General features: G+C 37.2%; 1 protein-coding gene across 1 annotated transcript in view; it reads right to left on the bottom strand.

Annotated features, from left to right (window-relative positions):
* Positions 1–27,779, bottom strand: part of LOC114049459 (ryanodine receptor 2) — an 811,539-nt gene that overhangs the window by 511,048 nt on the left and 272,712 nt on the right. The window contains exons 4-5 of the mRNA XM_027870708.1: positions 18,646–18,666; positions 7,359–7,373 (exon numbers count right to left, since the gene is read on the bottom strand). Coding sequence (XP_027726509.1) covers positions 7,359–7,373; positions 18,646–18,666 — 36 coding nt within the window. The remainder of the gene's footprint in view (positions 1–7,358; positions 7,374–18,645; positions 18,667–27,779) is intronic.

The following is a 27,779-nucleotide window of genomic DNA, read 5'->3' as shown; positions in this document are numbered from 1 at the left end:
TTTTAAAGGCTTTATGCACATAGTAGGTGCTATATAAATACTAGATAGTAGTAGTAGTTGTTGTTGTAGTTGTTGATGTAGTAATAGTAATAGTAGTATATAATGAGAAACCTAGTTTAACAATAATGTATCAGATGTGGCAATTGTGATGGTATCTTCACCAACAAATTTCCTCAGGAAACAGCTCTAGCTTAATGACAGCACTAGTCAATAGGAAAACATCTGTCTGCTTCCAACAGGGTAAGCAGTTCTATTTCAGATGGAAAATTCAAAATTATTTAAGATGAAAAATAAAAATAAGGACCACTTCCTTTTAAGTGCTTTAATTTGATGTAATTTCATGCCTATGGCCTGCATTAGTAAAATTTTAACAGATGGGCATGAAAACCAGCCTTTAGGCTGGTTCTGGGAGCTAAGGGTAAGCAGGGACAAATCCGAGTAAGAGGTTAGACCTAAAATAAATAGATTATCTCTCCTTTGGGAGTGTGCTGGGGCTGGCTTAAGGCCTAATTTTCCTTCTCTTCTGTTCTAGTTAAAGTGATTATTTTTCCTCTGGATTGTAGGCCAGCCATCTGCTCTGAAAATCAGACTTAAAGTTGCATGAGACTTACTTAAAAGTCAGAGGTGACTTTTCCAGGGTAATATGGAAATTACATGTCAAGACAGGATTTGAACCTAGATCTTCCTGACTCCTTGGTCAGTTTTCCTCCTACTATGTCACACCGCCCATCAGTAAAGTAATTACTTTTCTCCACATCTGCACAAAGATCTTGATAAAGAAACCAAAGAAAATTGTCACCTAACCAGCAAGGGGGAAACCCTAAGCAGATCTGCATACAACTCAAAACAATAGCTTTGATTTTATTGAAAATGAAGAGAAAAACACTGTAAAAAATATGTACCAACTTTATACTGGCAAAGGACGTGGGAAAATTACACAACTATCAGAAAACTCAGGCAGGTCAGGAAAAAAAAGGTTGTCCTAATTACCTGAGTATTTTAGGCAAAAGTATTTTTTTCTCCCTGAATTATTTAAGTCATTGACCTAAGTCCTTTTTTAATGACATAACAGTCATATTTTGTTTTCTTACCTTTAATTTTTAAGTGCACAACACTATCTTAATTCAGGGATTTTTTAGCAACATAAAAAAAGTCATAGCAACTAACTTTTTATCTGAATTATTATAGATAAATTAGCATGGTACGGTGAGAGAGAAAACCCGTTTTCTGTTGCAAGAGTTCGTTAACACTGATCTGCTGCTACCTGGTGGCTCTTCCATTTTCCCTAAGTATATTTTTCCCATTAATACATTCAGAGACAGAAGGGATTGAATATATTGAGAAGCCCAAAGAGGTTAAGCGATTGGCCCAGCATAACAGAGCTAATTATCAGAACCAGTCTTGAACACAGGTTCAATAGCATGCTGAATGTATGCTTGTTAATATTTCATAAATGCTCACTATATGAAAGAATGAGAATAAATAATATTGCAAAAATCCACAGTAAAATTTCCCAGAAAATATTGAATAACAAGAACACTGAGTACCCCAGAAGTCTTAGAGCCTTTTTAAGTTTAAACAACTCTAAGACTTTGGGACGTCCTGTTATTTACATACTGAGGGGACAATGGATAAAGGGGGTGGGCCTGGGGCTGGGGGTGGATAAGAGAAATGAAGACTTGATTTCAAATCCTACCTCGGACACATACTAGCTACTCTCTAATACTATAAAGTTACAGACAAACTAACAATCTTAATTGGTAGAGAGAGTTTGCCTATGAGGAGTTCCTAAACTGATGAAATCACAGGTCCAGATCTCCCTGTCTTCCCCAAAATGAATACATTATAGTCAATCTTACAATGCTAAATGGCATGACTTTTCATTAGTAGTCCTACTTGTCATATTGACATCTTTAGTCACTGAAAGCACAAGAACTTTTTTATTAACAAATCTATCAGTCCAGATTTCATTGGAAGGGTTGTAGCAGCACATACAATTGCTAACATAGCACAAGTTAAAGTATATGTTAAAGATATAGCTATATAGATATATACATGCACACACACACACACACACACACACACACACACACCAGGAGGATTCTATATACAAATGAAAATATTTGGGTAGAATAAATAATAGTAGTAATAATCATAGTATTTACATAGATTCTACTATGTGTCAGGCACTCTGCTAAGCATGTTACAAAGACTATTTCATAAATTGTCAATATATATGAAATCTTAGTATGTCTTAATAAAATACAATCCCTCAAAGACATGGGAATATGTTAAGGCCAGGTAGCCCTGCTATAGTTTGTTGGGGTATTTTTGGCTACAATTGCCACTTCTGTTGGCACTATATTCTAGAGTTTAAGGGCAGTAGGACTTCCCCAGATTTAACTCTTTTTATCTTCCTCCAATGACAGTAGATGAAAAGTTCTAGTATTGAAGAAAAATATAAGCACTATAATCTGGTTTGTTTTCTTTAAATAAATGTTTCAAAAGTTCTCTTTCAAAACCTCAAATAAATCTTTAAAGTCAAAAATTTAGGCATTCCCTTGAAAGATGTAGATCACAACCATTCTTGCCTGCCCATCCTGTGCAGTTCTTACCCATGACCTCCAAAAAGTTCACCAATGGGATCCACCTAACATGAGAGAAGCCTTCCACACTTCTGATATCATAAAGGAGCCCAGTGGAACACACTGGCTGTCCACCTCTTATCCCTTGTTCTCACATCATGAACAGTTCATCTTCCCTTTCTGCCATAAAATACTTTGATGACATTCTTTACTCCTGTTCTTCAGAGCTGCTTGTTGGTTATATGTTTACTATTACTGTTGTTCTTTTTGAGAAAGGGTCTTCCCCTTCTATCTTCCCCAGGCTGGACATTCAGTGGTCATTCAAAGGTCCTGCCCCACTGCTGATCAGCCCAGAAGCTTTGACCTGCCCTTTTTCCAAGTTAGCCTAGTTCACTCCTCCTTAAGTGTAGCCTGGTGGTACCTCACTCCCAGGATCTCACTATTTTGTTGTTGGACTTAATGAAAACACCAGATCAACTTTAGCCTTACTAAAGAACTCCCCAACTCAGCATCACTACTAGCAGTGACTAGGGATGCACTGCCATGAATGGCTCCTTGGTTTGCAGCCTGCTCACAACCACCACGTGCCTTTTCATTGCCTGTGTGATGATTATAATTAATATATCAAAAGACGTGATGGGGTTGGGATTTGAGCCCCAGAAAGGAAAAACCCTGGACTTTCCCACATGGCCAAATCTCCATATCCCCTGAGGATATAATCCCATCAACTGGCCTTTCATTGTGGACCTCCCTATGGCCCCAGGTCATTTCTCCATTCTCCCTTGGCCATGTGGTCCAGGTCCCTGGAATTCTACTACTTCATAGACTACTTGGCCACTCCTAGATCCCTCCCATAGTCTTTCTGTATATAAGGTCCATCTTGTCTCCATTAAGGTGCTTAGATTCTTACAATCTAGCCACTGGTCAGATTCTTATAATCTAGCCAATAGCTTACTAATGTTCAGACTCCTTAAGAGTCTGCCCAATATGACGCATGTTCTAATAAACCTTGTCTTTGGCTGAAAGAAAGCTTGGGTCAAATTCTTTCGGTCAGGACCCGCATGTTATGATTTTGGGGTCCCAGCACCCCTAAACCCCTAAACCGCATCATTTTGGTGGCCCATAAAGGGAAACTGCCTAACCCCAAGTTCTTCTCCAGCCAAGAGTGGAAGGTACGTAAGCCTCCTCTCCCTCCCTTTCTTGCTCTGCAGTTGGTGTCGCTCTCCAAGCACCAAGGCTTGGAGGCGCTTTTCGGGCAAACAGTTAAAAGGCTGTCTTGCACTCGGCCTGACGCTCTCAGGCTCTCAGTCCACTGGGTCGGTTCAAGGCCATGGACCTGGGTACACCTTCCACAGCATAGAGGACAAGGATGGACCCCCATCTGAAAGTGTATGCTCAATTCTGTTAATTCCCTCCTCACTAGGGAATGAGGGAAAACTGCAATTACTTTTTGGTTCTCTGAGGCTTACTTATTCCCTTCCTTCTGTACCTCTGAATTGGTTACAGGGTAAAGTCAGAATAGCTAAAAATATCTTGGCAGATTCTGGAGGTTTTGTGATTGATCATTAAGGAGTTTAGAACTCTTCTTTACAACCCTGGTCACTCTTTTCTCCCACTCCCTTCGCTTTAGTCAAGAGGGTATCTGTTAACCCCTCTTATAGGAGAAGAGAGTTTCACCCTTTACCCCTCACTTTTGATTTCACCCTCCCCAACCTGGGGAAAAGGAAGGGAGAGGGAGGGGCAGCAGCTACAGTATGGGCCCCACTGGCAATGGCCTTGGGCTCTGGGGCAACCTTTGCCTGGAAGCATCACCCAGGTTCAGCACATCCTGCTCAAGGTAAAGAAGCTGGCCTTCAAACTTGGGTAAGCACACTCTAATTAAAGTTTTAGTTTTAACTGTTAATGATGAGATGTTGATTCTCTGTGTAAAGTAATCTGGAAGTACATTTAACAAAACTGAAGTCACCTGATTGGTAATGGGTTTGTTTCAAGTTTCAAATTGGTGAACTTTCTGTATCAGTTATGTCAAGCAACTTTCCATAGTTTGGTTACCCCTAAAATAAATTAGCTACTGTTGGTAATTGTTTTAATGTGTAAACTAGCCAAAAAGCTTGTTTGGGTTATATATGGCTTGCTGAGAATTTGCAAGTGTATAGAAATCTCTAATGACTGGCTTTTTACATTAGGATAAATTTAAGTTTGAGATGTAAATAAAACCTGGAAAAGTTTTTCCTAAGCTGTGATTAGTAAAACTTGCTGTTTGAGGTAAAAGCTCACAGGATTTTATTTTGAGTTATCTGATGGGTCGTAATACTTTGATAATCAATAATCCACCATCTGAGAGAAATGCCACAAGCTACTCAGAGAAGGTGATACTGGTGGAAAGTCAGCATTGGGAAAAGGTGAGAGGACAATTTTAGCCTCAGTCTAAGATGGAATCCTCCTGGCTCAGTTTCCCCATTATGTTCCTTTGAAAAGGAATGTTACCCACCTGGCTATTCCTGAGTCTGGCTATGAGGTGGATTTGATACAGCATGGTTGGAAAATGGAATTATCTGAATCCAAACAGGGCTCAGGATGTTTTATCCTGTCATTTGGGCCCTGGAGTTTTTTCTATCAGCTTTATGCTTTCCACGACTACAGGTCATTCACCTACAGTTGGTAACAAATAGCAGGTACCAGTCAATGTTCCCCCATCGTTCCCTGGATGCAGCCTGTGCTTGGTTCAGTCAACCTCCTCTTTAGGACCCCCCTGAGGCAGGGATAGCTCTGTGTAGGCCCCTTGCCTGCAGGAAGCAGTTTCAGAAGCCGAGACCTTCACCCCTTACTCCAAAAGAATTTGGGTCCCATTTGTTTGAGGGGGGGGGAAATGACAGGATAGGGATCTGGGCCCCAGAAAGGAAAAACCCTGGACTTTCCCACATGGCCAAATCTCCATATCCCCTGAGGATATAATCCCATCAACTGGCCTTTCATTGTGGACCTCCCTATGGCCCCAGGTCATTTCTCCATTCTCCCTTGGCCTTGTGGTCCAGGTCCCTGGAATTCTATTGCCTCATAGACTACTTGGCCACTCCTAGATCCCTCCCACAGTCTTTCTGTATATAAGGTCCATCTTGTCTCCATTAAGGTGCTTAGATTCTTATAATCTAGCCACTGGTCAGATTCTTATAATCTAGCCAATAGCTTACTAACGTTCAGACTCCTTAAGAATCTGCCCAATATGAAGGGTGTTCTAATAAACCTTGTCTTTGGCTGAAAGAAGGCTTGGGGCAAATTCTTTCAGGCAGAACCCGCGTGTTGTGATTTTGGAGTCCCAGCACCCCTGAACCCCTATACCGCATCAGAAGCAAAGATCAAGATTTCAGGACCATTCAGCAACACTGGCAAACATTTTATTTTTGAAGAAATCCAGGACAGAGTCAGGTGGAGGAAGTATTCCTTAGGGAAGGTAAAGTCTTGCCTATCTCCTGTTTGCATAAGACTCTGTGTTGATTACATCAAGCCCCACCGGAATGCAGACACTCAGGGGAAGAGATCTGTAATCACTTAAAGGACTCTGGTGTGTCCAATCACATGGAAAAGACAAAATGGATGAAGAATGTCTCACTGGGGCCGAATCCAGATGGCAGAGAAAAGGCAGCTACTAGCCTGAGCTCTTCCCAAAACTCCTCCAAATACCTTTAAATAATGCCATAAAATAATTCTTAGCACAGCAGAACCCACAAAAGGACAGTGTGAAATAATTTTCCAGCCAAAGACAACTTAGAAGGCCGGCAGGAAAGGTCTGTCACACCAGAGTGAGAGCGGAGCTCAGTCGAGGGTAGGCTGTGCCAGCACAGCCCCAGCCACAGCAAACCAGGAGCAGGCTTTGGGAGCCACTAAATCAGCAGCAGCAGCAGCTGCTTCCAGAGCTCTCAGCCCACAGATGTTACGGGGGTCAAACAACTGGGTCTTTGCTAGCACTGCGGCAGGGGCCATACTCAGATCCGAGTCGCAGCCCTGGTATCTGCTTAGACACTGAAGCATACTTTTTTCCTTTTCTTTTCTGTTGTTGTTGCTGCTGCTGCCAAGTCAATGGGGTTAAGTAGCTTGCCCAGGGTCACACAGCTAGTTAAGCGGCTTTGAACTCTGGAACTCCTGACTCCAAGGCCAGTGCTCTATCTACTACGCCACCTAGCAGCCCCATTACTTTATTTTTCTTCAGGGTTTTTTTTTGGGGGTAGGTTCAATGTGTTCTTTTACAACATGACTAATATGGAAATATTTTGCATGGCTACACATGTATAACCTGTATCAAATTGCTTGCCTTCTCAATGAGGAGGATGGGAAGAGAGGAAGGGAGAGAATTTGGAATTCAGAGTTTTAAAAACTAATGTTAAAAATTGTTCTACATGTACTTGGAGAAAAATAAAATACTAAATAATTTTTTCAAAATACCCATCTATTATCCACAATATCCTATAGAGTTTGTCTAACCACATGTATATCTAGGAAAGACAAATACAATTCTGAGCTGGGTCCAGAATTTAAGAAGACGTAGGACTGGATTCCTATCAGGAAACTGCAAAGACCCCAAGTGTCTCATAATGTCAAAGGTCCATCTTTTCTAAAGTTCAATTTGATAAAAATTTTAATTCATCTATAAAATGTGGAGATGAGGGATTAGCTATGTGATAATTTCCTGTAGATGTGTTTTATTTTTACAAAATAGGAAAATAAATTAAAAATATATGGGAAGGGAACATTTATAAAAATATTTCAATATCTTACCTTCATCATGAATTTCTGTAGGAGCATAAAAAGAAAAGAGAGAGCATTAAACATTCAATTGTTCAAAGATTTCTAAAACTGAATTTTTCTCTGGAAGCCAAATGGAGCTCTCTGAATTATAAAACATAAAAATACATTTGTCACATTGTCACAATAATGCTTATACTAACTACATGTGAGACAGTAAAAACTGCACCAAACAATACATTTTTAGAGACATCTTTGAATTAATTCCCTTCTTTTTAAATATTTGAATGCATGCTACTACTTTTTAATATAAGTATTAATATCCAGTTTATTTAGGCAGAGAGAAAACAAAGTGTAGTTAGATTTAGAACGCATGGACACTATTAGTAAGTGTTTTACCACTTCATTTCAGCTTTTCATACCAAAAAACACCATGATCCAGAGAGCGCAACAAATAACTGCAACAAGGTTAGCACATTAGAAATTAGTAGATGTGTCATCTCTTAATCTAAACTACTCCACTGAGGAGTTAATATTTCATGCAAAATGAATGCAAAGGAATTCCTCAGGTACTACTTATCATAAAATATGAAAAACAAAGAAGCATGAGAATATCATCTAAGGGAAGACTGAAAACTTCCTTTTAAAATGACACACTTAGTGCTAATTATATTGATAATTCTTTTTAATTTTATTCAATTCTTTTAGAACTCCAAATATTAAGCTCTTTGAGAGTAGGAACTATATTTGCTTTGTTTCTATTCGTATTCTCAGTCCTTTAGGTAACACCTGGCACATGGTAAGAACTTAATAAATGTTTCTTGACTTGACAATACATATGAACTCCTAGAATGTTTCTTCTGTACTCCTAGCATATTTTTTCAGTGTTTCCTATGATTTTATACAAAGAGTCAGGAGGATTAGAAATTGCATTTTATTTACAAATTTGAAGCCAAATATAGTTATAGAAGAAGGGGTAATATGGGAGATGTGTGCATGCTTAAATTAGCAATAACTGAAACTAAGGAAAAAGGATTTCTAACATGAAAATTTCTTTTAAATACAAGTATTCTATCTCTCTGACATCATATATTTACTGAATGATAGCTATACTGCAGTCAGTTTCTGTCTTGGGGCAAAGTAAAGATCCTCTCAGGAAATTTGCCAAGAACGATTTAAATGCACAGTTTTTAAGATATGGGCTTTTAAGATAGATTAATAATTGAGTTACAACATTAATAATATTGCTCTTAGTAAAAGCTCCCTTAATAATTACTACTAAACATTTGAAAATCTAAAAGAGAATTATTACTATCAGTGGAATAATATGTAAGTTTAACCGTGGAGTACAAAATGAAGAGGGGCAGAGAGTAATAAAATTTTGCCAAGAAAACTCACTGGTCATAACAAATGTTCATTTTTTCAACAGGCCAAAAGGCAACTCTACACATGGACATCACCATATGGTCAATATAGAAATCAGATTGATTATATACTTTGAAGCTAATGGTGGAGAAGCTCTACACAGTCAGTTAAAACAAGACCTGGAGCCGACTATGTATCAGATAATGAGCTTCTTATTGCAAAATTGAGACCTAAATTGAAGTAGGGAAGACCATCAGACCATACAGTTTGACCTAAATAACATCCCTTATGAATATGAGCTGGAGGTGATGAATAGGTTTAAGAGATTAGATCTCATAGCTAGTGTGCCTGAAGAACTATGGATAGAGGTTCACAATATCGTACAGGAGGCAACAACAAAACACATTCCAAAGATAAAGAGCAAGAAATCAAAATGACTGTCCAGTGATGCTTTACAAATAGCTGAGGAATGAAGGAAAGGGAAAGGGAAGGAGAAAGGGAAAGATATACCCAACTGAATGCAGAATTCCAGAGAATAGCAAGGAGAGATAAGAAAGTTATCTTACATGAGCAATGTAAAGAAACAGAAGAAAACCATAGAATGGGAAAGACAAGAGAGCTCTTCAAGAAAATTAGAGATATCAAGGGAAAGTTTCATGCAAAAATGGGCATGATAAAAGACAAAACTGGTAGGTATTTAACAGAAGCAGGGGGGATTAAGAGGAGGTGGAAAGAATCCACAACAGACTGTAGAAGAAAGATCTTAACACCACCGTTAACCATGATGTAGTTATTGATCTAGAGCTAGACATCCTGGAGGATGAAATCAAGTAGACCTTAGGAAGCATTGCTAATAATAAGGCTAGGGAAGATGACAGAATTCCAGTTGAACTAGTTAAAACTAAGTTAAAGGATGATGATATTAAAGTGCTGCACTACATATGCCAGCAAATTTGGAAAACAACAATGGCTACTGGATTGGAAAAGATCAATTTACATCCCAATCTTAAAAAAGGGCAATGCCAAGGAATGTTCAAATAACAAACAACTGCACTCATTTCACATGTAAATAGAAGAAATGGAAGCAGTGTCAGATTTTATATTCTTGGCCTCAAAGATACCTGCAGATGGCCACTGCAGCCTTGAAATTAAAAGACGTTTACTCCTGGAAGAAAAGCTATGGCAAATCTGGACAGCATGCTGAAAAGCACAGATTTCACCTTAATGACAAAGGTCTATATTATAGTCACGGCTATGGTTTTTCCAGTGCCAATATACGGCTGTAAGAGTCAGACAATAACGAAAGCTGAGAGCTGCAGAACTGATACTTCTGAAGAAGACTTTTAAGAGTCCCTCGGACAACAAGGAGGTCAACTCAGTAAAGATTTAAAGAAATTAAATCAGGCTATTCACTGGAAGGTCAAATACTGAAGCTGAAGCTTAAATATTGTGGCCACATAATGAGAAGATGGCATTCAACAGAAAAAACCCTGATGTCAGGAAAGATTGAAGGCAAAAGAAAAAGGAGACAGCAGAGGATGAGATGAATATATATTGTCATGGAAACAACAAACATGAGCTTGAACAGACTGAAAGACGGTGGAGATTTGAAGGAGCTGGCATGCAATGGCCCATCATGTCACAAAGAGCCACACACAACTGAACAACAAAAAAATGATTAAACTAATGCAATTTGTTTCAATTAAGCTAGGATTTTGGAAGTTTTCTTTTAAAAAAAAAATGACTAATTTTAAAAACCAGCAGCTGAACTCTTTAAAGTTTTATAGAGATGTAAAACAGTGTCATTCTATTTATTATTTCCCTTTAGAATTTCTAATATCCAAAGAGCTAAACAGGACTGGGGGAAAAGGTAGAAAAAAATAGAAAAACAATAGTAAACAATGTTCTAAATAAGATGGAATTTACATGTCAGTAGGTTTCCACAGGACAAAACTGCAAACCTGATTGAGACAACCATAGCACAGAGTACAAAAGTACATTCTATATTAAAATCACAATAAAATAATATTTTAAAAGATAAAATATTTAATCTTAGTTTCTGTTTGTGTAATGTCAGTTTTAATAGTATCAAAATTCTGCCAAATTTTGCCAAAGTTGCAACTTCAGAACTCAATGCTCTTTTAAAATGTCACTATTCACTTTTTAAAATAAAACATGTATGTGGGGAGTAAAAAAGGGAAGGGTTTACTATAAGATGCATATTCTGATGCTGAAAGGGTGCTTAGAAACCAATTTAGCCCGGAAAAGTTAAATGACTTGCCAGAGTAAGCTGACTGGTGGAAGCTGGATAATTTCACAGTATTTCCTACAAAGATTTTTGGCTTGCTTTTTAAATGCTTGCCTGTTTCTTTGCTGGGGGTGGGGGTTAGAAGGGTAAGGCTCAGCAAGGAAATGGAAAGATGAATTAGAGAAGGTGAAAAGTCTATCTCAAGAAGATATTAGGAAGGAAGGGAATCAGCAAGTGATGATGAAAAACAATGACCAGGAAAATACTAAAAAAGGAATTCCCACATATGAAGAAAAATAATGAAGAAACTGTCCTTGGTTATGTCAGAAATATTTCAAAATCATGTCTAGGATAGGTTACTGTGTCTTCATGAAGAGACTAAAACTTTGAAGCATTTTGTCCAAGTGTTTCATTTAGCTCCCTAAATGATAACATATGTAACAGTGACTAATAAAGAAAACTGGCCCCAGTGGAGGCATTTAGCATATATTCTAACACTACTGCCTTAGAGGAATTTTCTGGGTGAATTATCATTTTGCACAAGAACACAAAAGGGAATATTTTAACTCTAGGAATGAAAAAAAGTGAATAAAGCTAATTAATTGTCTCAAAGAGGGATTAAAACGCTTTTGAGATGATAGAGCAAAGACTGCTCCAATTGCACAGAAGTGCTGAAAAGAGTTAGGAGTGTAATGTAATCAAAAGTATCCTAGAGTTGAAGTCTAAGAAGTTAGGTATGAATCCTGACACTTGAAACTATCTGTGTGATCCTGAGCATGTCACTTTAACCACTTTTGGCCTCAAGTATGTAAAATGACAGATGATCAATAAGGTCCTTTCTCCTACTAAAAATATGATTCAACTTACTATTATATCAGGCTCACAAAGAAAGGAAAAAAAACAAACAAACCAGGAATGGGAACACTAATTAGATTTCAAAAAAAGCCAGGTTAGTCTTTAAATCTACAGCACAGAAATTTGTACATTAAAATCACTTAAATACGTTTTATTCATAATAAGCTAATCTGCTTTCAAATTTTGAGGATGTGGCCCTAATCTTCCTTTATTTGGAACCCTGTTCAATAACACTCAAAGAAGTGAACTGACTTAGCCCAGACAACAGTTCAAAAGAGGAAAATAAAAATGGCATCATTTTATCCTGTAAATTTAAAATTAGTTCCAAAAGGGGGGAAAAAATCAATCTAAAGCCTGAAAGACTACTAGTAGGCCTGAAAGACTACTAGTAGGCCTGAAAGCCTACTAATTAAAGAGTAGACAATGGAATCCAGACTGAAAAATAGTTTGGCAAAAAAAAAAAAAAATGGGTTTTCATCTTTCTTAATACCCTCATGGATACCTGAAAGATTAAATCTGGGTTGAGGGAGGAAGAGGTTTGGCCGGAGTGGGGGTTAATTAGTAAGATGTTAATTAGTTGATTTTTTTAATACAGCAATACTGTATTAAAAACTTATCATATGCTTAAAAAAACTTTAAAGTTGTCTTGTAATTATCTTCTTGATAGTAACATACAAAGAATGACGACATTGCCATTTGGAGTCCTTTCCACTTCTGTCCAGAAAGCATAAAAGTAGGTAGGAAGGACAAAGAAATAATAGGAAGCAAACAGACTAGATTTTTAGATTATATTCAAGACTTATGAACCTCCACGATCAGAAGAGAAAAATATATATTTGCAGCTAACAAGTAATATGATCTCAGCCTGATGATTTCTTAAATAAAAAAATCTCTTAATTTAAATCTCTAAGGCATTGGCTCCCTACACAAACACACACCAAAAAACTTCATAGGACAATCTTTGCCACACCCATTATAACTGTTACATTTAAAAATAGACAAGCTTTATTGCAAGTCCACAGTGCCAGAGCGAGAAAACAATTAAGATAGGTTTTAAATATCAGGCCCTAGACAGCCTTTTTTTTTTTAATTAAAAATACAGTCAAAGCCTTCATAGAATGATTGAACTTCAGAACTAGAAGAGACCTTCAAGATCTATTCCAATTTTCTTATTCTGCAAATGTGGAAGCAAGGCCTTGAAAGATTAAGTGACTTGTCCAAGGTTGCAAAAACGGTTTGCTAAAGATTATCAATATCACCAGATATACCATCACAACAGTATGTGAAAATTGGTAGCGAGACCCATAGTTTACTAGTATTTCCAAAGAAGGCAGGGACTATGTTGTAATTATATTTGTATATCCTTTATTGCCTAACAGTGCATTACAAATAGTAGGTACACAATGATGATGACTTGAAACAAATGAATAAATAAACATATTTGCAAGGATGCTAGGTATACATTATACTTCTGCCTTTTTCTTCTTCCAATAGTATAGACTTATCAAGTTATTTTTATTACTTTATAATGGCATATAAAAAAACATTTTGGAAAAGCAACTACAAACTCTAACTTGTTTCTTTGATCCATGTTTATAGACATGAACTGCAGCAATATCCTTTGTCAAAAAAAGTGGCAGAGTGCTTCTGTTTTCCCACCTCAGAAATAGAGAAAATATCTTGAAGCCCCCAATTAATCTGCTTTCAGTATATGTATAAATAAAGGACTTCAGGATTTAAGAATCCTCAAGATTTCAATGCGGGCACTGTTAAAAATGATCTAAAACAAGCTTCAGGGGAGTTTTTTATCTGGCCAAATGTAATATACCACTGTATACGGCTTTTCGGTCTAAAAATTCCCACCAATACTTTTTATGATTTTCAGTGCTCTGAAAAAAATCTAAGGACATCTTCTGACTACATATGCTAGTTTACATTTCTACTTTAGCATGAAAAGACCTGGTTTCAAATTCTAGTGATTCTGCCATCAAATCCTGATCTGTGTCCCCATTAAAAATGCCTTGTTTCCATTTCTTTTAACCCTGATCCTCAATGTGCTACTCTAAAGGTACCCAACCCTACTACTATGCAACTAGACAGTGCAATGGATAGAGTACCGGGTCTGGAGTCAGGAAGACTGTCCTTCCTGAGTTCCAGTTCTGCCTCAGACACTTATTAGCTGTGTGACCCTGGACAAGTCACTTAACCCTGTATGCCTCAGTTTGCTCATTTGTAAAATGAGCTGGAGAAAGAAATGGCAAACCACTTGCCAAGAAAACTGCAAATGGGGTCATGAAGAGTCAGATATGACTGAAAAACAACTAAACAGCTATTAAGCTCTCTGGAATGTTTGCTCCATAGGTCACAAATTAGTGTTCATCTTAAATCTTCTCCTTTCTTACCCATTCCATCTTCTTGCATTCACTGAGACCTAGGTCCCTCATCATGGCACAGCTTCCCTGCCTATGTTTTCTAGCCCTAGTTTCACTTTAATTCATTCACACCAACTCACTATTTGTGGTGGAGGATTGATTACTCCTTGCTCCCCATTGCTACTTCTAGGATCTCCCTTCACCACCATCATCAGTAACCTCTTCTCCTTTGAGGTCCATTCAATCTCTATTTATCACCAAATCAAAATTCTGACTGTCCACAGACCTTCAGAACATTCTTAATTAGTTCAGTGCCTATATCACAATCTTTCTCTCCTCCCCAACCACTGTCCTCATAATAAGGGACTTCAATATACATATTGATAACTCCTTCAAACACATTAACTTCCCAATTCTTCAACTTATTCATTTCCAGTGATATACTTCTCCATCCCATTGCATTGAACAAAGACATAGTCAGTCATATCACTGAACTGGTCACCAACTGGCCCACCCACAAGTGTTCCACCTTCAAGTTCATGAACTCTGATCTTCCTTTATCTGATCATTATCTTATCTTTTACCTATTCACCTCTCCATCTTCCTTGCAGCTTCACACCTGGTCCTTCATCCTCAATGAAACCTCCTATCTCTCTAACCTCAATTCTCTTCTAAGCCATCACCATGCATTTGTTACAATCTCTTCCCTTCCCCATCTTGTCCCCTTGATGAACCAGTTCAACTCCACTCTGTCCTCTTTTCCTGAGTCTCTTTCCCCATCATCCTATTGAAGATCTTGGTCTGACAAACCTCAGCCTTGGATTACCCCATTCCCCCAAACACTATCTTCACTCCTACTTATGGGCTGCTGGATATAGCTGGAGAAAATCATGAAGCTATGCTGACTGAGATCACTGCAAGTTTATATTATCTAATCTCCACTTGGCACTCACTGTGAAAAGTCAATCCTTTTACACATCCCTAAACAATTCACTATGCTACTCTCCAAAATGCCCTTTCCAAAGCTTTTTATTCCTCCTCATGCCTTCCACAGTTCCTTATTCCCCTACTTTGTCAGCTAAGAACCTTACTTCATTATTTCACTGAAAACAAACAAACAAACAACTGAGGCCATTCACCAAGCACTCCCTCTTCTCCCCTGTTCCTAATTTCACATCACTCTGCCACTTTTTCACCACTATTCCACATGAAAAGATGGCCCTTCTCCTTGCCATGACAAATCACTCTACATGCACAAGTGATCCAATTTCATTTTGTCTTCTCCAGTAGATGGCCCCCTCTATCATCCCCACTCTCTCACTTACCTTCAATCATTCCCTGTGACCTTATTGCTTCCCCACTACCTACAATTATGTCCATGTCTCACACATCCCCCAAAACTCTCATTTTCTCTGTCGATCTCTCACCCTTTATCTCTTTTTTTTGTTGTGGCACCTACAATAGATTCTTCCACTTCTTTCCTCTCACTCTCTTCTCAACTCTTTGCAGTCTGGCTTCTGACCTCATCTTTCAACTGAAATCGCTCTTCCCAAAGTTACCATTGACCTCTTAATAGCCAAATCTAACGGTTTTTACTCAATCCTCATACTTGACCTCTCTGAAGCTTCTGACAGTGTTGTTCATTCTATTCTCTTCAATATTCTCTCTAGGTTCACAAGATACTGCTTTCTCTTCATTCTCTTCCTACCTCTTCTCTCTGTTGATGGATTCTAATCCAAATCATACCCACTAACCGTAGGTGTCTGCCAAGGCTGTATGCTGGGCCCTGATGCCCTCATCTCTTCTCCCTCTATACTATCACTCTACGCAATCTCATCACTTCTAGGCAGATGTCTCTCAGATCTACTTGCCCAGCCCTGCTTTCCCTCACAAACTCCAGTCTTGCATCTCCCACTGCTTATTAGATATCACGTGTCTTAAAATAAAACCATTGTCCTTTCTCCCAAGCCCTGCCCTCTTCATTTCTCTCTGACTGTCTAGAGTGCCATCATATTCTAAATCACCCAAGCTCACAACCCTGGTGTCATCCTCAGTCCCTCATTCTCTCTCATACCCCACAGCTGATCAAATGCCAAATCTTGAGTCTACTTTCGTTACATCTCTCACGCGTATTCCTTTCTCTCCTGACACTACAACCACCTGGTTACAGACCTTCTTCACTACATACCTGGACTAATGTAAAAGCCTACTTGTTGGTCACCATGCCTCAAGTCTCTTTCTACTCTAATCCATCCTTCGCTCAACTATCAATTGATCTTCCTATAGCACAGGCCTTACCATATCACTCTCCTACTCAATAAATTCACGGTTCCTGATCAACTCCAGGATCAAATATAAAATTCTCTGGCTTTTAAAGCCCTTTATAACCTGGACCCCTTTCTATCTTTTCCAACTTCTTACCCTTTACTCCCTTCCATGTACTCTGTAATCCAGTGACATCAGCCTTCTCCCTCCAAGGATCTACAGATTTAATTTCTGAAACAAATTAGTGGTAAAGGGAAATGAGTAAAATGTAAAATTATACTCAGTGACCAAGGATATAAAATGGAGATAGTAATTAAAGTAGATTTGCATGTCACTATCAAGGAAATTGTAGACGGATACAAAATATAAATAAAGTTGCCTGATTCTTTTTAAAGTTTGGATGGAAATGGAAAGAAAGAACTAGGAGAAACCAGGGAGTTGTAATATTATTTCTGGAGAGGCTATTAATAAATTCCATATAAAATGGGGGACTAGCCAAGTCCAGCCCTTAAGTGTATGTTCAGTGTGCTAAACTGAGGCAATACCCATGTGCACTTCAGAACATGCTCAAGTATGACTACTTTCTGCTAACCACATATTAAAGAAACAGACTTTTGACCAACTATTGAGCTGAAACTGAATAGACATATAAATGCTTTCCTCATGAAGCAACTTCTCCTTTTTCCTACACTAGTGGTGAGAAGAATGATCTGATATGGGCCTTTTCAAAGGCAGCCAGGCAGAAAGAAGAAAATACCTCACCTAACAACGAGTGCCTTCTGAATGCCTCCTCAATTGTAACTCAGCAGAAAATCAAGTGTCTCCTCTTCTTCAAGTGGCAAACAGCCTGGAAATAATACTTGCACATGCACTGAAGTCCTTGTGGGATGTGTAATTAGCAAAGCACAATGTGCATATTTATAAACCCGCCACTATACTCATACTACCTTGAATTTTGGAATAGATTAGCTCTTTAAGATTTCTGGTGTTTTATTGAGGGCAGGTAGGTGGTACAGTGGATAGAGTGAGGTGCCTGGAGTCAGGAAGACTCATCTTTGTGAGTTCAAATCTGGCCTCAAACACTTACTAGCTGTGCGACTCTGGGCAAAGGTCACTCAACCCTGTTTGCAATATCTCTTGAACGTGTCCTCTTCTCACCCTTGACGCTGTCATCCCTATGGTACAGGCCCTCATCATCTCACCCCTGGACTACTGCAATAGCCTTCTGGTGGTCTGCCTGCCTCAAGTCTTTCCACACTCCAATTCATCCTCCATTCAGCCACCAAAGTGATTTTCCTAAAGTATAGGTCCGACCATGTCACCTCTACTCAATAAACTCCTCTTCAACAAACTCCAGTAGCTCCTCATCACCTCCAGGATCAAACACAAAATCCTTTGTTTAGTGCTCAAAGCTAGACCCTTCCTACCTTTCTAGTCTTCTTACTACCAACCACATACTCTTAATCCAGTGACGCTAGCCTCCTTGTTATTCCACAAATTAAGATATTCCATATTTCAGCTCTAGGCATTTTCTCTGGCTGTCTCCCATGCCTAAAATGTTCTTTCTCTTTATCTCTTATATTAGCTTCAAGTTCCACCTAAAATCTTATCTTCTATAAGAAGCCTTTCCCATCTCTTGATTCTAGGGCCTTTACTCCCTTAATTGTTTTCAACTTATCTTGCAAATAGTTCGTTTTTACATAATTGTTTGTTTGTTGTCTCCCCCACTAGATTGTGAGTTCCTTAAGGACAAGGACTGTCTTTTGATTCTTTTTGTAACTCCAGCATTCAGCATAGTGCCTGGCACACAGGAGGTGCTTGACAAATATTTACTGACTGACTGAAAGAATATAAATTCCTAGGGCACGTGGACTATTCCATTACTGTTTTTGTATTCCCTACCAATAACAGTACCTGTCAAAGTGTAAGAGCTTAATAAATGCTTGTTGATTGATAATCTAGTATACTTTAGTTAGAAAACAAATCAAATCATACAATAACCTGACTTTAAAGGACACATGAAACTACAAGATAGTATCTAGAAACAGATGTTTCTATTTTAAGACTCATGGAATAAAATTAGTTTATACTCTTAATATTGTGATTGCTTTCTACTGATCGAACAAGCAATGAAATCAAAAGATCAGACACAATAGCAAACATGCAATAATAGTTCAGATCACACAAATTTTTAAAAATACACTGAGGCACATACCCATTTCTCTATATCAATTTGCTGTGAAAAGAAAAGCCAAAATAAAAGTGAATAAGACATTAGCAAAATAACAATCATTTAAATATCTTCACATAGGGTTTCTAGTGCCAGTCTTTTAGATTACTATTTCCTTAGGTGTTTTAATGCAAATAAAAAGTTACCCACTTAAATCATAATACCTAACCTACAAGCACATAATATTAAGTCTTAAATTAATTCAGTACAAAATATGTTGACAGACATAAAGTTGAACATACGTAGATGCTAAAACATCCATGCAGGTCAATGAAGTCAATGGTCAGATTTGAACACAAATTTAAATGTGTATTAAACAAAAGCAGTATGCTCCTTGCTTAGGGGCTATTCTTGTAATACTGATAATTTGAACCTATGTGTATGAAAGTATGTGTATATACATATATAAATAGTATATAATATATAGAAAATTTGTAATAAAGTATGCTTTCTCCTGATCTCAGTCTTCCTTCCCTGTATCACATATGAAATCAATACAACAGTTATAAAAAGGCATTTCACATGAAAACAAAAGAGCAGATCTTAACAAGTAAATCTGAAATAATTTCACAACCAAATAGAATTCAAAGAACACCACATTATTGAGGAGTTTGAGTTTATTTCCTAATGAGCCATATTTGTTTTTTGTTGAAAGGCAGTATGTAGTACTGGATTAATTGCTAACCTTGAAGCCAGGAATCAACTGTTTCACTTGCTGCTTGTGACACAATAGCTGCACGGCCATGGCACAGTCACTTGGCTTCTCAATACTCTAGTCAATTTTCTTAGAATATAAAGTACAGATGAACTGCTTATCTACATTTATATATGGAAATTCCAAACTAGGCATTCCTTCCACTAATAAAACTACAGATGCAGGCAAAAAATTGTTTACTTAATTTGTTTTTTTTAATCAAAGGTTATCAAAGGTTAGCTACCTTCCCAAATGTAATATGCATGAGGCCATAACAAAAGATTAGAACACCAAGAGTGTCAAAATCAATAGCATAAGATCAGACCCAAAATAATTCCACATTAATTATTTGATAGGTATAAGCATACCATGAAAATTCAGTTATTTCAATATGTTGTTACATTAAATGATATATGTATAGCAAAATTTCTGAAAAAGAAATTCACTTAACATATATTCCCTGTCCAGAGTGAGTCTTTTTTTTTTAAGCAAGAGGCAAAACCTTTAGTATATTAGCTGCTTGATGGCATAATCACATAGAGGGATGAAAAATATTACAAATAAGCATAATAATAGACTTAATTTATCTTATTTTATTTGTGTGATAAAAATTCAGTCACTCAATTAGAATATATTGTGTTGACTTCATCAGAAATGTGTCTAAAGATCTAGTGAACAGTTCTAAATCAGGCTCCCTAAGTTTTCCTTTTAACATTCTATTAAAAACAAGATGCTACAAGGAGAATTTGAAAACTGGCAACATTTCTAAAACAAAGCTAAAAAAGAAAGGAAAGACATACTGAGCATAAAGAAAAGCCTTAATTTACTCATTTTCACTATAACTCTCCCAGGGTATTTAGCTCCTGTAAACACCTTAATTCTAGATAAATATCCATTTTCTACAGAGTAATATAGTTTCAAAATGAGTTGTAAATAAAACTAAATGAATATAATCCACTTAATGCATATAACATACAAAAAAAGTATCAATTTGAAAGAGAATATAGAAATTCTCAAAAGTATGTTCTAAAATGAAGGAGTTGTGGTTAATTATGTTTATAAACTGATAAATTCTCATGTCTCATTCTTTCCTGAGAGAGAAAAAAGTGGGGGGGGGGGACTGAATTAAGTTCCCTATCAAATTCACATTCATTTAAAAGATACTATCAATCATCTCCAGATTTACCTAATACATTATTTACATTAAGCCAGAACCTGTTTCATCCTAAGTTTTGTTTTGTTTTGTTTTTTAAGCACAAAAATAAATATACCATTTCAAAGAGGTGATATAAAAGACTACAGGATTTACCTCTGAAAAACAAATAAGTTTGGAAGAAAGAGAATCAAGGTGGTCCATTTAACAGTAAGTCCATAAAGTTTTTAGAGTTTTTTTTTTTCTAATAGATAAGATTACATACATAGACTTTGAATTAAACAATGAAATAAACTGTTCTCCCTGGAAATCAAATTCTAAACTTGGGAATTTGAAAGCAACTATTTGGCATTATTATTTGAGAAGACAGCTCATTTCTCACACTCAGTTTATATTCTTCAATGACCTACCTCTCCTCTAGCAAAGAAGGCTAAAAGTAATTTTATCAGAGATACAACATTGTTTCACAGGTAAACACATAGACAACACCATTTGTTGGGCAGGACACAGGAAGGCTCCTAACACCAGCAGATATTCTAGCACAGGTTCACTTTTGATCTGGTCAGACAGGAAGACAGCTTTAGAGGGGTTAAATAAGCTTACTTTATTCTAGTCCATCTTCTCAAAAGAGTTGCTGACAATGGGAGCACCAACTCCTACAGCATTCCCTAATCACACTTTTCACAGGGGCAGGCAAGAATAGGAGTATAATTCTCATCCCCTAAACATCAATGGGGGTTGGCTGAGGTAAACACACAGATTTCCCCCCCATGCCTTAATAGGGCCAATCAAGGCAGGTACATGCATTCCTCTATGCATTACCCAAATCCCAAAATGGGTTCCCCACTTACTGACCAGTGCCCGTTTGCTTTATAGGGCAACAGACAAAGAAGGCATCTTGCCAACATTAAGCTCACAGGTTAACTTTAGCAACATTGTTTTGACCTGGCATAGTGCAAGCATAGTAAATATTGCATTATGTCACCCCTATGTCTCACTGCACAGTAGAAGTGGTTTTCAACCATAATTCGTGGGAAATATTATCTAAGATCCTATAACTATTATCTAAAAAAGAATAACACCACACACTAAAATTCACCTTACTTAACAAACATCCAGGTACAAAAACAATATTAGTAAGAATTATGGTATTATTGCGTGTATAGTCTCATATAGTACATAAGATTAATGTTCATAGAGATTATTATATATATACATGTATGTGTATGTGTGTATATATACATATATGTGTGTGTGTATATATATATCTATATATATAGATATAGATATAGATATAGATATAGATATAGACTTAATTTGCTTCTACAAACTTCTTCTGATGTTCTTATGCCCCCAGGAGTCACAAATTACAGGTTTAATAGCTATTCTTCAGCCTTTCAAATACTTGAAGGCAATTTCATGTCCCCTTCATCTCTAAGCTCAACATTCCTAGTTGCTTAAACTAATCCCTATCAGGCATGACCTCTAGGCCCTTTACCATCCTGAATACCCTCCTCTGATTCTCTTCCAGCTTATTCATGTAATTCTTAAAGGGTAAAACAAATAATTAAACAGAGACTACAGATATGGTTTGACCAGGACATGTCACACTCTTTATTTACCAAACAGATTTTTTTTTTCAGATGAACTGCTGTCTAGCTTTGTGCTTTTGTGGGGGTTGAGTATGAAATCCTGGTCAATTTTATGAGATTAAAGCATTCACGGCCAATATTTAAGACTCTGATTTTGTACAAAGGATTCTGATTACATAGATAAAACTTCTGTTAAAGGGTAAAATTCAATGCCCCATGCAGATACCAAGGTCTCTTCTCCCAGCTCTGTTTCTCTGATCTGATTCGTCTCCATGCTCGATATCTCTCTGAATTTCTCTCCAAAGGTTTTAGTACTTCTCTAACAGGTCTTTCTACATCCCTTCATTGTTCTGTCATTTTCAGTCATGTATGACTCTTCATGACCCCATTTGAGGTTTTCTTGGTAAGATACTAGACTGATTTGCCATTTCCTTCTCCAGCTCATTTTACAGATGAGGACACTGACACAAACAAGGTTAAATGTCTTGTCCAGGGTCACACAACTAATAAGTATCTGGAGGCAGATTTGAACTCAGGTCTTTCTGACTCCATACCCAACTCTCTATCCACTGTGTCGCCCTGCTGTCCTACTACATCCCTTTAACTGTGTCTAAATGTACAAAGACTATAGGCCTGACCATAGGCTGGGTACAAAAGCAACAAAAGTCTAAAGTTTAGACTAAAGCTTAGAGTCACTCTAAACTAATCAAATTATCCCACCTGCTAAGGATTAATCATTCCATATGAATGTTCATACACACAATCACAATCAAAGTCCATCCATTAAACATAACCTAAGATGTAGAGTAAAGCAAAAATGTCCATTATCACCAGTGTTGTTCATATAGTTGTATAAATGAGAATTCTACCTCATGTTTCACTGAAAAAAATGTCTTATCAAATGACAGCACCCTCTTTTCTCCTCCACATTCACATGACTCTCGGATGTCTTTCCCCACTACCTTCTGCTTCAACTCTTTTTCACATAAAGAGATGGCCCAGAGTTGACCCTTCTTGCCAAGGCAAACCCCTCTATGTGAACGAGTGATTCCATTCCATTCCACCTTCTGGGGCAGAATGCCTCCTCTACCAGAGCCACTTTCACTCCAATTTTTGATCTCTTCCTATCTATTGACTGCTTCCCTGATACCTACAAACATTCCCATGTCTCCCTCATCCTTAAAAAACTTTCACTTGGCAGAACCAGGCACAGTAACAGCAACATTGTGCGATGATGCACTATGATAAACTTAGCTCTTCCCAGAAATACAATGACCTAAGACAATTCCAAAAGACTCATGATGGAAAATGCTATGTACATCCAGAGAAAAAACTATAGAGTCTGAATGCAGATAGAAACAAACTATTTTCCCTTTTTTTGGTTTTTTCTTTCTTGTGGTTTTCTCCTTTTGTTCTGATTCTTCTTTTTACAACATGACTAATGTGGAAATGTTTAACATGATTGTACATGTCCCTATATTAGATCACTTGCTGTCTTGGGAAGAGGGGAGTGAAGGAAGGGAGGGAGAAAAATTTTGAACTCAAAATCTTACAAAAATTAATGTTGAAAAATATCATCTTTACATGTAATTGGGAAAAAATACTATTATGTGCAAAAAAAAAACCTCTCACTGATTCCCACTAGCTATTGTCCATATACAACAGGCACTTACACTTTCCTTCTTTCACTTCTAAACTCTCCGCAGATTGACTTCTCACCTCATCATTCAAGTGAAATTACCCTCTCCAAAGTTACCAATTATTTCTTAATTCCCAAAGCTAAAGGTTTTTTTTTCTAAAACCGAATCCTTCTTGACCTCTCTGCAGCCTTTGATAAATTGCCTCCTCCTACACTCTCTCCTACCTAGATTTTTGTAACACTTCTCTCTCCTGATTGTCTGTTCTCTACATTGTCCCATATTTCATAGACATCTACACTGAGGTTTGAATATCTAATCATCTAGATTGTTTTTAATTCTATAAAATGATTTTGAAGATCTACCTATACGATTACTTTTCTGCCGGAACTTCATCAAAATCAACACCCCTAATGATGGGGTCTTCTGTAAGGATCTGTCCTTGGCCCCCTTCTTTTCTCCTTTTTTATTATTTTGTTTGATCTTATTAGCCCCCACGGGTTCAATTATCACCTCTCAGCAAACAATTCTCAAATTTTATTATTTATCCCTAATCTCTTTTTTGACCTCTAGTCTCACATCACCAAGAGTCTATTAGACATCTTAAAGTGACTTTCAAGTCCTTTATTAAACAAGATGAAAGATCATAGATATTGTCTCCAAACCTCACAACCTCCAGAAACTCTTTAAATTAGGAATTATATGCAAGAGATAAAGCAGTATCAGCTGTCAGCAAAATCTAAGAATCCTAGGCACTAACACATTCATAAACAAATTAGATAAGAACAAGGAAGGCTAATTCCTAACATACCCACTCAGCAGCCCCTCCCCCAGCAGCCACCATGATCTGCACAAGCTGAAACACAAGCTTACAACAGAATACAATTCTATACCCAGTTCCCTGTGTTTCTGAAAGCCAAAAATCTTGTTCCAGTGTGACAGCACTCTGCTGCAAAATTACTCAGCCAGAGAGCTGAGGACCTGGGAGGTTAGGGTATTTAAGGTAGTATCAATATGTATGTTCAAGTCCCTTAGTATGAGGCCATTATGACCTGATGACCTAGAAGTTTTTTTTTTAAGTAACAGCAACAATGAACTCAGTTGCCAAATCCTGCAAGTGCAAGGGAGTTAAATCAAAATATTCACTGATCCTGCAAAAATTTTCTGACATAGCAACTTACACAACAGTGAGAAAACCATGAAGTATTTCTGGGTTCAACATTTCAACAGAGTCAAAGTAAAGAAATAGGCCAGAATAAAGCCTTAAACATATAGATATTTTAAAATCATATTTCACTTCTTTGAAGCCTAATATAGTGAAATAATATATGCCCCAAGACATAGATAATTCAATAAGAAAAGCCTAGTTAGGGTATTGGAAAATGCTTTTAAATACATGTGTTTGTGAGTGGATAAGTTCTCTTGTTCATTTTATTACCAAATAGAATTATGAAGAGGAAATCAAATAGGTCTTCATGGATTTTATATTTAGTTATTGTATTTATCTGAAATTATACTGAACTTAATTTTGTCATGTACCTTGAAATTAGCATTACACTCAAAATACTCTAATACTTTATATCATTCACCATGTTTCTTGATAATAGTTAACATTATCATCACCATCATTAGCATTTATATAGCATCTATTATGTGCCAGGCACTTCACAAATATTATCTCATTTTATCCTCAAAACAATCTGGGAGGTAGACACTATCATGATCTCCATTTTATAGTTGAGGAAAGTGAGGCTAGCAGAGGTTAAGTGATTCGCCCAAGAACACATAACAAGCAAATTTCTGATGCTAGATTTGAATTTGGGTGTTCATGATTCCAGGCCAAGGAGTCTATCCATCGTGGTAATACTGTGCATTAGAAGAAGAAGATGCTATAATCCATACACTAATTTTCATAATAATTAGCTGTTTTGACTAACTACATATGTGTATATATATATATCTATAATGTATGTATGTATGTGTGTGTGTATATGTGTGTATATGTATATATATATATATATATATATATATATTCCTATAATAAAAATTTCAGTCTTTTGTACTTTAAGAGTAACACTGGAATTATAAACTATTCAGTTTTTTCATAGAAAAACAAAGTCATCTATTCTTAGTCATTTAAAAGGGATTATTTAAGAAGTACAAAAAAATAAGGATCATAAACAAACAACGCATTTTGACAGTGCAGTACCTTTGCTTTCTATTAAAATATCAGCATAATTAATACAAGGGTACCCTTAGAAAATGTTTCAAGTTATTTTAAGTTAGTTGTTTTATATTAATTCTACTTGTCTTAGGATCAATTTGAGAAAACTCAGAGAAAATAACTCACCTCATACTATCATAAAAATCAAAGTATAAATGATTAATAAAACATTATTTTATCATTTGTATTTTATTTTTAGATAATATATTTTGCTTTTAATCTCCCACAACATGTTACTTCCATTAGTTAATTATCATGATGCAACAAGGGGGATGGGCATGAGACAAAGATTGCAAAGATAATTTTCCAAGCTGTATTTCATACAAAAAGAAATGGAAATAGTATGGAAAAATAATACTAGTAATACTTCCCCTTTAAATAACTATCAAATTATGTATATGTCAAAACTATTTCTTCTACCAAAGTCATCAAAGAATAAAAATGACCCTAGGTCATATTTAGGGTTATAAACTGGACAACAAGCACTGATAGATGTTACCTGGCTTCAGAGGTTTTGATTATAAATCCCCAAAACATGTGTCTGATACCCAAGGTCCAGCCTATTTAAGTGAAGAGAGCTTCAACTCCATAAGGTTGGTCGAGATGTTGCAGTTTGAGAGGTTGAGACCCCTCAAAGACCAAAGTACAAAACGGGGTCATCTGGAATGAATTCACAAACTCAAGCAATCTTTAAGTCAAGTTGCAAAAAGTTTATTACTATGCTTTTCAGCAGGCAAGGATTCTTAAGGAACCTGTGAGGGACTGAGGATAGAGCTAGGGTTTATATGGAAAAGGGCATGGGAAAGGAATGCCAGGGACACTGATGAGGTAATCTAAAGGTCCAGGTGTCTTTGGGAGCTATGGATGAGAAAGTACAGGGAGTATCCCAGACAGGGAGGGAGATAACAGATTATGGATCTTTGAAGTCTGGCAGGAGGAAGAGTCCTTGGGCTGGCCAAGGACAAAACTCCTTGGGCTGGGCAAGGCACCCCTCTCCCTCTGTCTTGATGAGAGAATGCTCTGCAACAAGGGAAAGCTTTCTCACAAGACAGAAACTTACTAAGAAATTGGGAGGCTTCCAAAGACATGATCTGAGGGCTGGGGCCTGAGCAGCCCAGCACTCTCTCACCCAGCTTTGTGTGTGTAGCTGCACCACGGAGAGAGATAAGGATCCTGCTGGGGCCCACGCATGAGTAACTGCTAGGCTCAGTGTCCTTGGGCTGGGGAGTGGTTGTCAGAGACAGGGCTTCTGAGACTAAGGAGAAATTGGGGTCCAAGTACAAGCACAAGCACCCCATCAATAAGATGATAACTTCTTCAGCCGTTGTCAATAGTAGTTGTCAATATCATCATCAGTGGAAGAGATACCCACAACTTATGAAATCACAGACATTTTAAAATAGCAAAAAAAAAGCACCAATATATACAACAATTTTGAATGCAAAATCACATTTCATTTCTTAAATGAATTTTCCTCCAAAATTTCCCAAGGTCCTACTTTATTCATAGGATTATTCCATACTTCCATATCTCCCATACTACCATTTTATAGGTCCCATCAAAAAAGCTTAAACTAAGTCTTAAACAGTTGCATGGTCAAATAAGTTTGGTAAATACTGCCACAGGTAAGTGAAATTTTGGGTAGTATAAATCATGCTGTTTGAATCTTCTGGGGGGAGTAAAAGAGGAGTCTGGACCTGTGATATAGTCAGTGTAGAGAATAGTCAATATGGAAATTCACTCTGTTGATAGAGGTTGGCAACTCTATAATTTTTCATATTAGAGAATTGTTTGAGACACTGATAGATTAAACTTGTCT

The sequence above is a fragment of the Vombatus ursinus genome, unplaced genomic scaffold (assembly GCF_900497805.2).
Source record: "Vombatus ursinus unplaced genomic scaffold, bare-nosed wombat genome assembly UNPS02014798.1, whole genome shotgun sequence".
In the NCBI taxonomy this organism is placed as follows: domain Eukaryota; kingdom Metazoa; phylum Chordata; class Mammalia; order Diprotodontia; family Vombatidae; genus Vombatus; species Vombatus ursinus.
Note: the sequence above shows the minus strand (reverse complement) of the source record. Positions and strands in the feature narration are given on the sequence as shown.